This window comes from Ranitomeya imitator, chromosome 4, assembly GCF_032444005.1.
Source record: "Ranitomeya imitator isolate aRanImi1 chromosome 4, aRanImi1.pri, whole genome shotgun sequence".
Classification (NCBI taxonomy): Eukaryota; Metazoa; Chordata; class Amphibia; order Anura; family Dendrobatidae; genus Ranitomeya; species Ranitomeya imitator.
Window position 1 is genome coordinate 22,102,974 of NC_091285.1, and position 12,550 is coordinate 22,115,523.

The 12,550-nt window shown below is 41.4% G+C and overlaps 1 protein-coding gene across 2 annotated transcripts in view; it reads right to left on the reverse strand.

Annotated features, from left to right (window-relative positions):
- FBLN1 (fibulin 1) overlaps positions 1-12,550 on the reverse strand; it is a 59,896-nt gene that overhangs the window by 18,783 nt on the left and 28,563 nt on the right. For both annotated transcript variants that reach the window (XM_069763310.1, XM_069763312.1), the window contains exons 4-10: positions 9,735-9,882; positions 9,591-9,653; positions 8,987-9,088; positions 4,045-4,182; positions 3,701-3,838; positions 2,074-2,217; positions 1,517-1,645 (exon numbers count right to left, since the gene is read on the reverse strand). In XM_069763310.1, the coding sequence (XP_069619411.1) occupies positions 1,517-1,645; positions 2,074-2,217; positions 3,701-3,838; positions 4,045-4,182; positions 8,987-9,088; positions 9,591-9,653; positions 9,735-9,882 (862 nt within the window). The remainder of the gene's footprint in view (positions 1-1,516; positions 1,646-2,073; positions 2,218-3,700; positions 3,839-4,044; positions 4,183-8,986; positions 9,089-9,590; positions 9,654-9,734; positions 9,883-12,550) is intronic.

The following is a 12,550-nucleotide window of genomic DNA, read 5'->3' on the forward strand; positions in this document are numbered from 1 at the left end:
TCCCTCCTCCATTCACAGCATAGATCTCATAGGCAGAAGCTGAGAGACTGCAGCTGCATCTCCCTCCTCCATTCACAGCATAGATCTCATAGGCAGAAGCTGAGAGACTGCAGCTGCATCTCCCTCCTCCATTCACAGTATAGATCTCATAGGCAGAAGCTGAGAGGCTACAGCTGCATCTCCCTCCTCCATTCTCAGCATAAATATCATAGGCAGAAGCTAAGAGACTGCAGCTGCATCTCCCTCCTCCATTCACAGCATAGATCTCATACGCAGAAGCTAAGAGACTGCAGCTGCATCTCCCTCCTCCATTCACAGCATAGATCTCATATGCAGAAGCTAAGAGACTGCAGCTTCATCTCCCTCCTCCATTTACAGCATAGATCTCATATGCAGAAGCTAAGAGACTGCAGCTTCATCTCCCTCCTCCATTCACAGCATAGATCTCATAGGCAGAAGCTAAGAGACTGCAGCTGCATCTCCCTCCCAGTTTTACAGCATAAATCTCATAGACAGAAGCTAAGAGACTGCAGCTTCATCTCCCTCCTCTATTCACAGCATAGCTCTCATAGGCAAAAGCTGAGAGACTGCAGCTGCACCCTCTATTCCATTCAGAGCATAAATCTCATAGGCAGAAGCTGAGAGACTGCAGCTGCATCCCCCTCCTCCATTCACAGCATCGATTTCATAGGCAGAAGCTGAGAGACTGCAGCTGCATCCCCTTCCCCCATTCACAGGACATATCTCATACTCAGGAGCTGAGAGACTGCAGCTTCATCTCCCTCCCCAATTCACGGCATAGACCTCATAGGCAGAAGTTGAGAGACTGCAGCTGCATCCCCCTCCTCCATTCACAGCATCGATTTCATAGGCAGAAGCTGAGAGACTGCAGCTGCATCCCCTTCCTCCATTCACAGGACATATCTCATACTCAGAAGCTGAGAGACTGCAGCTTCATCTCCCTCCCCCATTCACGGCATAGACCTCATAGGCAGAAGCTGAGAGACTGCAGCTGCATCCCCCTCCTCCATTCACAGCATCGATTTCATAGGTAGAAGCTGAGAGACTGCAGCTGCTTCCCCTTCCTCCATTCACAGGACATATCTCATACTCAGAAGCTGAGAGACTGCAGCTTCATCTCCCTCCCCCATTCACGGCATAGACCTCATAGGCAGAAGCTGAGAGACTGCAGCTGCATCCCCCTCCTCCATTCACAGCATAGATCTCATAGGCAGAAGCTGAGAGACTGCAGCTGCATCCCCTTATTCCATTCACAGGACATATCTCATACTCAGAAGCTGAGAGACTGCAGCTTCATCTCCCTCCCCCATTCACGGCATAGACCTCATAGGCAGAAGCTGAGAGACTGCAGCTGCATCCCCCTCCCCCATTCACGGCATAGACCTCATAGGCAGAAGCTGAGAGACTGCAGCTGCATCCCCCTCCTCCCTCTCTTCTAGTATATACATACAGATATATTTTTTCCTATAGTCCTGGTGGATCATGCGACACTCACCAACACACGATCTGCTCAGGGTGTCGAAGTGATATCCAGCTCGGCATTCGCATCGATAGGATCCGGGCACATTTAGACAAGTGTGCCCCTCACCACAGGGGTTCTGGATGCTGGAGCACTCATTTATATCTAAAATTAACACCAGGGAATTCCGCATTAATAAAATTCATTTGGGTGCAGCATTGCCAAGATCTTTGCTTGCTGTCAGTGAATGGAACGATTCTTCTTTACACCTAGGGGTTAATAGTTCTCACAGCTGAGTGTTTGGCGCAATTGTACCCAGTGTAGACAATCCTCCATAAGGTATATACTGTAGATACAGATTCTGGATCAAGACAGGATGGATGTCAAATGTATGATTTCTGGCGTCCCGGCTGCTAAGACCACCACCAATTCCGAGAACTAGAGGATCAAAGTCTCCTTGTGACTGCAGCAGTAGTGAGCATGTGCGAACATCAAACCTATAGACAGACGCACATGCTCACTGCACAAAGGAGATTTTGTGACCCCCCATATGGCCACTGCTTGCATGCAAGGAAAAAAATGGCGCCACCTACCTTCACATTTTGTTCCATCAGCATTTAGGTGATATCCTCGTCCACAGTTGACCACGTGCCGCTGACAGGTGTAGGAGCCTTCGGTGTTGATACAGGTCTGACCCGGGGGACATGGCGCACTGTTGCTGACACATTCATTAATATCTGGAGAGAAAAAACACAGGGTAATAAAGGGTTAAAGGGGCTTTTCAACCATAGAGATCTGACCACTGGGATTCCTCAATAATCTTAAAAGTGGGTCAGTTATAGTCAAAGTTATAGGCAATTACTGCACCAGGAACCTCCCCCCCACTTTTTTGCTGTAGACCTAATAATGAGCCGGTTATAGTTCCACTTACAGGTGGTAAGATAGGCAGCTAGCTGCACCAGGAACCTCCCCCCATTACTTTGCTGTAAGGGACCTAAGAATGGGCTGGTTATAGTTCCACTTACAGAAGGTGAGTAAGGCAGCTAGCTGCACCAGAAGCCTCCCCCCACTTCTTTGTTGTAGGAGATCTAAGAATGTACTGGCTATAGTTCCACTTACAGAAGGTGAGTAAGGCAGCTAGCTGCACCAGAAGCCTCCCCCCACTTCTTTGCTGTAAGAGACCTAAGAATGTACCGGCTATAGTTCCACTTACAGAAGGTGAGTAAGGCAGCTAGCTGCAGCAGGAGCCTCCCCCGCTTCTTTGCTGTAAGAGACCTAAGAATGGGCCAGTTATAGTTCCACTTACAGAAGGTGAGAAAGGCAGCTAGCTGCAGCAGGAACCTCTCCCCAATTCTTTGCTGTAAGAGACCTAAGAATGGGTTAGTTATAGACCCATTTACAGTAGGTGAGTAAGGCAGCTAGCTGCAGCAGGAGCCTCCCCCCAACTCTTTGCTGTAAGAGACCTAAGAATAGGCCAGTTATAGTCCCAATTACAAAAGGTGAGAAAGGCAGCTAGCTGCAGTAGGAGCCTCCCTCCACTTCTTCGCTGTAAGAGACCTAAGAATGGGCCAGTTATATTCCCACTTACAGGTGGTGTGTAAGGAAACAAGCTGTAGCAGGAGCCTCTCCCCATTTCTTTGCTCCTGAATGGGCTGGTTATAGTCCAACTTACAGAAGGTGAGTAAGGCAACTAGCTGCAGCAGGAGCCTCCCCCCACTTCTTTGTTGTAGGATTCCTAAGAATGGTCTGTTTATAGTCGCGATTACAGGCGGTGAGAGAGCAACTAGTTCCAGCAGATGCCTTCCCTGACTTTGCTGTAGGAGATCTAAGAATGGGCTAGTTATAGTCCCACTGACAGGCGATGAGTAAGGCAACTAGCTGCAGCAGGAGCCTCCCCCCACTTGTTTGCTGTAGGTGGCCAAGCACGGTTTTGCTGCTGAGGACACCACTTATTTCCCTTGCCACTTAGCAAGAAAGGGAAACCAAGTAAAGCTTTGGGCATGGTATCTGGTGAGCTTTGTGGAGTCAGCAACGTGGCATCACAGTAGGGGGGGTCTGAAGGTTTCTAGGTAGCCAGATCACCCACCCCTTTTGGATTCATGCAGGACTTTTGAGGTCATGTGATTTCGGTGGGTCAATCAGTGGCACGTCACCATGCAGGAGTAGTAGTTGACGTCCAACAAATGCCCAGTAACACAAAAAAGCGCTGTGCGATCTTACCAATGCAATTGCCCAGTGCATCTTGAATAAACCCAGTGCTGCACTGCACTTTAGGGCGACAGCGGAAAGATCCGGGCGTATTCTGGCAATTGAAGGTTGGGAGACAGTTGTGGATCCCGGTGGTACACTCATCGATATCTGCAAATCACAAAATAATACAACTTTTGGGATTTTTTTTTTTTTTTTTTTTTTTAGTAAGGGTCAGTTCCAGTCCACAGCCACTAAGGGGCGCCAATGCACTGCGGAATAGAGATAATGACTCTTGCCACCAGGGGGCAGTGTGCTAACGGCTTTACTATGGATGACATTCTAAATGTTGGACCAACCTCCCTCTCCCCATATACCTATACAGTTGTTATCATCGGTGAGCTCGTAGCCGGTGCCGCAGTTCGCCTCTCTCTGACAGCGGAACGATCCGTGGAGGTTGATGCATCTCTGCCCGACCTTACAGTTGTGCGTTTGCTCGATGCATTCATTTATATCTGTGTAAACGGGAAGAAAGGAATGGGGTGGGTGCCCAAGGGCATGCACACTTTCCCTCCCCTAGACCACCAGGGACTATTTACTCATTATTTAGGCATTATATGGCGGTATTATTTATTGAAGGGCAGTTTTATTTTGGCATTGGATAGCAGTATTGTATATGAAATATAATGCACTGTTATGTGAGCACTATATGGTCCGTTTTTATATGGGATGCTGTAATATAATATTATTTATGTATTGTATGGCGGTATTATATGGGCACTGATTAGCAGTAATGTATTTAAAAAAATATGGCGCTATTATGTGGCCATTTTAATGTAGTATTTTATAATGGATACTATGTAGAAATATTATATAGGCATTGTATGGCAGTATTATATGGGCACTGATTAGCAGTAATGTATAAAAAAACAATATATGGCGCTATTAATGTAGTATTAGATAATGGATACTATGTAGAAATATTATAGGCATTGTATGGCGGTATTATTTAATCATTAAAGGGCAGTTTTATTTGGTCATTGAATGGCAGTAGCGTATGGGAAATATGTAGTGTTACGTGGGCACTATATGGCCCTTTTTTGTATTGAATACTGTAAGACAATACTGTAATAGGCTGTAATATAATATTATTTATGTATTGTATGGCGGTATTATATGGGCACTGATTAGCAGTATTGCATAAAAATATATATGGCGCTATTACGTGGCCATTTTAATGTTGTATTAGATAATGGATACTATGTAGAAATATTAGATAGGCATTGTATGGCGGTATTATTTAATCATTAAAGGGCAGTTTTATTTGGTCATTGAATGGCAGTAGCGTATGGGAAATATGTAGTGTTACGTGGGCACTATATGGCCCTTTTTTGTATTGAATACTGTAAGACAATACTGTAATAGGCTGTAATATAATATTATTTATGTATTGTATGGCGGTATTATATGGGCACTGATTAGCAGTATTGCATAAAAATATATATGGCGCTATTACGTGGCCATTTTAATGTTGTATTAGATAATGGATACTATGTAGAAATATTAGATAGGCATTGTATGGCGGTATTATTTAATCATTAAAGGGCAGTTTTATTTGGTCATTGAATGGCAGTAGCGTATGGGAAATATGTAGTGTTACGTGGGCACTATATGGCCCTTTTTTGTGTTGAATACTGTAAGACAATACTGTAATAGGCTGCAATATAATATTATTTATGTATTGTATGGCGGTATTATATGGGCACTGATTAGCAGTATTGTATAAAAATATATATGGTGCTATTACGTGGCCATTTTAATGTTGTATCAGATAATGGATACTATGTAGAAATATTATATAGGCATTGTATGGCGGTATTATTTAACCATTAAAGGGCAGTTTTATTTGGTCATTGAATGGCAGTTGCGTATGGGAAATATAATGCAGTGTTACGTGGGCACTACACGGCCCTTTTATGTATATGATACTGTAAGATAATACTGTAAAATACTGTAATATAATATTTATGTACTGTTTGTCGGTATTATAGAGGCACTGATTAGCAGTAATGTATACAAATATATATGGTACTATTACGTGGCCATTGTAATGTAGTATTAGATAATGGCTAATACAGAGAAATATTATATATTCATTATTTGGCAGTATTATTCGATAATCATTGCAGGGCAGTTTTATTTGGGCATTGAATGGAAGTAGCATATGGGAAATAATAATAATAATGCAGTGATAAGTGGGCACTAAATGGTCCTTTTCTGCATTGGATACTGTAATATAATACTGTAATATACTGTAATATAATATTTATGTATTTTATGGCGGTATTTAATGGGCATTGATTAGCAGTATTGTATAAAATATATATGGCACTATTATGTGGCCATTTTAATGTAGTATTAGATAATATATACTATAGAGAACTAATATGCAAACATTATATGGCGGTATTATTTGGGCACTAAATGTCAGAATCGTGTGGTAATATTTGGTAATATCATATGGACACTATACGGTAGTATTTTTATATTGAACGTTGTGGAGAAGTTTTATTTTGCGGCTGTATAGTAGAATTATTTGGGCGGTATTGTGTGGGAAATACATGGTAGTATTAGGAGAGCATTATATAATAGTTCTCACTACTGAATAATGGGAAATATTTCAGCATTGTATGGCGGCATTATTTGGACACTAAATAGCAGCATTGTATGAGAAATATGTGGCACTATTACGTGGCTATTTTAGTGTAGTATTAGATAATGAATATTGCAGAGAAGGATTATTTAGGGATTGTTTGACAGTATTGTTTAGGTACTGAATATCGATATTGTGTAGGAAATATATGGTAACATTATGCCAGCATTATATAGTAGTATTACACATAGAATTCTATCAAAAGTACTTAGGGATTGTATGGCGGTATTATTTGGGCACTGAATACCAGTAATGTGTGGAAACATTTGCTAATGTTATGTGGACACCATATGGTAGTATTTCATATCAGACACTGAAAGGAAGTTTTATTGTTGGCTGTATGGTGGTATTATTTAGACAGTGAATGGCGGTATTGTGTGGGAAATATTTGGTATCATTCTCTGAGCATTTTATAGCCTTAGTGATAGATGTTGTATACTGTAAAAATATATATTTAAGGTTGTAAGGTGGAATTATTTGGCACTGGATGGCAGTACTATGTGAGAAATAGATGGCGGTATTATGCACTTATGTTATAGCAGAGTATTAGATAATGGATACTTTAGGAAATATAATTTAGTGATTTGGTCACTGAAAGGCAGTATTGTGTTCAAAATATATGGTAGCGTTATATGAGCACTATCTAGTAGCATTAGATCTTGGATATTATAAGGGGGTACTATATGAGTATTGTTTGGTGGTATTATTTGGATGAGAAATAAACGGCACAGTTATGGGGCCATTTAGTGTAGTATTAGATATTGATTACTGCAGGAGAGTATTATTTTAATATTATATGGTGGTATTATTTGGTAGTGTTGTGGGGGAAAATATATGGCGGTATTACGTGACCATTATATAGTAGTATTAGATATTGGGTATTATAGAGAAGCATAGCTTGGGGACTGTACGGTACTATAGTATGGGTACTGAATGGCAGTATTGTGTGGGAAATATATGGCGGTATTACGTGAGTATTATTTAGTAGTATTCGATATTTATATCATAGAGAGGCATAGCTTAGGGACTGTACGGTACTATAGTTTGGGTACTGAATGGCAGTATTGTGTGGGAAATATATGGCGGTATTACGTGAGTATTATATAGTAGTATTAGATATTTATATCATAGAGAGGCATAGCTTAGGGACTGTACGGTACTATAGTTTGGGTACTGAATGGCAGTATTGTGTGGGAAATATATGGCGGTATTACGTGAGTATTATATAGTAGTATTAGATATTTATATCATAGAGAGGCATAGCTTAGGGACTGTACGGTACTATAGTTTGGGTACTGAATGGCAGTATTGTGTGGGAAATATATGGCGGTATTACGTGAGTATTATATAGTAGTATTAGATATTTATATCATAGAGAGGCATAGCTTAGGGACTGTACGATACTATAGTTTGGGTACTGAATGGCAATATTGTGTGGGAAATATATGGCGGTATTACGTGAGTATTATATAGTAGTATTAGATATTTATATCATAGAGAGGCATAGCTTAGGGACTGTACGGTACTATAGTTTGGGTACTGAATGGCAGTATATAGTTTGGGTACTGAATGGCAGTATTGTGTGGGAAATATAAGGCGGTATTACGTGAGCATTATATAGTAGTATTAGATATTTATATCTTAGAGAGGTATAGCTTAGGGACTGTACGGTACTATAGTTTGGGTACTGAATGGCAGTATTGTGTAGGAAATATTTGTTATTATTCTGTGATCATTTGATGATATCACTAGTGTTGGATCCTGCAGAAAAGCATTTTTTAGGGATTGTATGGTGGTAATATTTGAGCATTAAGGTTAATGTCATGTGGGGATATTATAGCAGTATTATTTGCGCATTATACAGTAATATCAGATATTGGCTACTATATGAAGTTTATAAACTGTTTGGTAGTTTCATTTAGGCACTAAACGGGCAATGTATGGCAATATTATATAAGAATGATATAGTAGTGTTAGACATTGGATTCAGTAGGAAAGTATTACTTAGGGATTATATGGTGGTATTATTTGGGCACTGAATTTCAATAGCGTGTAGCATACATACGGGTGTATTATCTGGGCACTATATGGTTGCATTAGGTTTTGCAGATGTATGAAAGTATTATTTAGGGATTATATGGTGCCATTATTTTGGCACTGAATTTCAATAGCGTATAGCATACATACGAGTGTATTATCTGGGCACTGTATGGTGGTACAAGGTTTTGTAGATATATGAGAGCATTATTTACCAAGATAAAGTAATGAAGAGGTTAATCCTCTAGGACCACACAATGGAAGCAATGAGAAAAGCAGATGTAAAAAAAATATGTAAATAGCGCCTCCGGGAAATGAAGATACCTGGACCCCGTCCAATATGTCTTCAGAACCCCCCACCCTCTTCGCTGACCCCAGGTTAAATTCCGGAGCAACTGGAATGAGCCCAAGCGGTTGGAAGGTTTTATATTACAAGGGTAAATGAAAGAGTAATAAAAAAAAAGGTGACGGGAGCTCTATAGACATGCACAGCACTGCGTTGCTGGGAGTTGTAGTACATCCCTGCAGTTGGTTTGGTTTATACCAACACACATCCATAAAACTGATACCATTGCAGGTGACTCCATCAGGTTGGAGCTGGTAACCGGCGTAACAGGAACAGATCACACTGCTTCCGGTATCTCTGCACTGCTGGGTACACCGTCCGCCACCTACAGGTAGAAAAGCATCAAGATTACAAAATTAAAGGGGTATTTCCATTTTCATACATGAGCATATTTTGGATAGAGCTTGTAAAAACAAGCACTTTTGCAATTTATTGCTTGTTAAAATTTGCAGCCGTTCTTGAGATATTAACACTTTTCTGTTGCGTATAGCTCGTTGCCTAAGAGACCGACCACCGCTGCTGTCTAGCTTCTAAGCACCGTGCTGAAGCTAGGGAGTAACAGCGCGCTCCAGGGATCCTGTCCAACTTCAAAACAAGGCATAAAAGTTCAATAGTCAAAAGCTTGTAAGCTCTGCTCATGTTCTGCTGTTTAGAAGCGGTGGTCGGTCTCCAAGGCAACGAGTTGTAAGCAAAACAAAAGTGTTGATATCTCAAAAACGGCTGAAAATTTTAACAAGCAGTAAATTGCAAAATTGATTGTCTTTACAAGCTCTATCCGAAGATACCAATTTCTTAAAAATTGAAAATGTCCCTTTAAAATTTCTCACCTCTGCATCTGTCATTCAAGGAGGGGTCTTCATTGTCCGTGTTGGAACCTAAAGGTTTGTTGGCTTTGGGAATAAAAATATGTATTTTAGTTACGTCTAGCAATGACACCTTTTTTTTTTTGCATGTTATGTAGATTATTGCACCTTCATCCTGGTTGGGGGCATCGTTGCCCTCCTGTTTTACACAGCAGGCTCTGAACACCAGGCTGCACTGGTAGCCCAGGAACATCTGCTCGCAGGATTCTCCCCGAGCCTGGGCCTCTTTACCCAGCAGGCAGCATTTGCAGCATCTCTGTAATGGAAATAATACAGAATCAAGAAGAATCCATTAATGCTCTTATAGTATGTGCCTTATTATTAGCCGCGAAGAAAAAAAAGTGGCTTTTATAACTATGCTACAGGTCTGTGGTATGAGACAGTCCCAAATAGGAACCTTTTCCATTACCTGCTGTGATATTAACAAAATGGCTACCTGCAGACACCACTAGGGGGAGCTCACTGCATACTGGACGTACACAGTGTTCAGATCTGTGACACCACAGCGCCATGCTTTGTGTAGTGGCCGTTTTTAGGTACTGCAGCTCATTTTCTATTCACTTTAATAGGAATTGGACTGCAGTACCCAACAATGGCCACTAGACGGTGTACAGAGCTATGCTGTCCCGTCTCCGTACATTTAGGACCCAATTTATTATTGCATTTATGCTTTTTTTCCCCTAGATTTTGGTGTTTTGCACCTTTTTTTTTTTTAAATCTGCTTTATGTGTCTATTATTGAGGGTGGATTTTTTTCCAAAGAGTTTTGTGCTGGGTCATCAATTGCGACGTTTTTAAAAAGTCACATTTTTAGTGCAGATGTACTGCGCCCCTTTCCTTCCCTTACCTGGAGTGATTTTATATACCCCAGATATTCCACCCCAACACGGAAAAAAAATACAACATTTTACGGAAAATGCGACTTTATGTGTTAACGTTTTTGGTGGATTAATTAAAAGGTTGGAAGAATTCCAGTCTGAAGATGCCATAAATGCAGCGTTCAGAGGAGATGGGTCCTCCTCATGCTTTATGCTTCTAAAATAGTATCCACTAGGGGGCGGTCATAAAAATGAGTATCAACTAGGGGGCAGTAATAAAAATTAGTATCCACTAGGGGGCAGTAATAAAAATTAGTATCCACTAGGGGGCAGTAATAAAATGAGCATCCACTAGAGGACAGTAATAAAAATGAGCATCCACTAGGGGGCAGTAATAAAAAGGAGCATCCACTAGATAGAGGACAGTAATAAAATGAGTTTCAACTAGGGGGCAGTAGTAAAAAGGAGCATCCACTAGGGGGCAGTAATAAAAATAGGTATCCACTAGGGGGCGGTGATAAAACTGAGTATCCACTAGGGGGCAGTAATAAAAATGGGTATCCACTAGGGGGCGGTGATAAAACTGAGTATCCACTAGGGGGCAGTAATAAAAATGGGTATCCACTAGTGGGCGGTAAAAAAAATAGATATCCACTAGAGGGCGGTAATAAAAATGGGTATCCACTAGGGGGCAGTAATAAAAATGGGTATCCACTAGTGGGCAGTAATAAAAATGGGTATACACTAGGGGGCGGTAATAAAAATGGGTATCCACTAGGGGGCGGTAATAAAAATGGGTATCCACTAGTGGGTGGTAATAAAAATGGGTATAACACTAGGGAGTGGTAATAAAAATGGGTATCCACTAGGGGGCGGTAATAAAAATGGGTATCCACTAGGGGGCGGTAATAAAAATGGGTATAACACTAGGGGGCGGTAATAAAAATGGATATCCACTAGGGGGTGGTTATAAAAAATAGGTATCCACTAGGGGGTGGTAATAAAAATGTGTATACACTAGGGGGCGGTAATAAAAATGGGTATCCACTAGGGGGCGGTAATAAAAATGGGTATCCACTAGGGGGCGGTGATAAAAATGAGTATCCACAAGGGGGCGGTAATAAAAGTGGGTATCCACTAGTGGGCGGTAAAAAAAATAGATATCCACTAGAGGGCGGTAATAAAAATGGGTATCCACTAGGGGGCAGTAATAAAAATGGGTATCCACTAGGTGGGCGGTAATAAAAATGGGTATCCACTAGGGGGCGGTAATAAAAATGGGTATCCACTAGGGGGCGGTAATAAAAATGGGTATCCACTAGTGGGTGGTTATAAAAAATAGGTATCCACTAGGGGGCGGTAATAAAAATGGGTATACACTAGGGGGCGGTAATAAAAATGGGTATCCACTAGGGGGCGGTAATAAAAATAGGTATCCACTAGGGGGCGGTAATAAAAATGGGTATCCACTAGGGGGCGGTAATAAAAATGGGTATAACACTAGGGGGCGGTAATAAAAATGGATATCCACTAGGGGGTGGTTATAAAAAATAGGTATCCACTAGGGGGTGGTAATAAAAATGGGTATCCGCTAGGGGGCGGTAATAAAAATGGGTATTAACTAGGGGGAGGTAATAAAAATGGGAATCCACTAGGGGGCGGTAATAAAAATGGGTATCCACTAGTGGGCGGTAATAAAAATAGATATCCACTAGGGGGTGGTAATAAAAATGGGTATCCACTAGGGGGCAGTAATAAAAAATAGGTATCCACTAGGGGGCGGTAATAAAAATGGGTATCCACTAGGGGGCAGTAATAAAAATGGGTATCCACTAGGGGGCGGTGATAAAACTGAGTATCCACTAGGGGGCGGTAATAAAAATGGGTATCCACAAGGGGGGCGGTAATAAAAATGGGAATCCACTAGGGGGCGGTAATAAAAATGGGTATACACTAGGGGGCGGTAATAAAAATGGGTATCCACTAGGGGGCGGTGATAAAAATGAGTATCCACAAGGGGGCGGTAATAAAAGTGGGTATCCACTAGGGGGCGGTAATAAAAATGGATATCCGCCAGAGGGTGGTAATAAAAATGGGTATCCGCTGG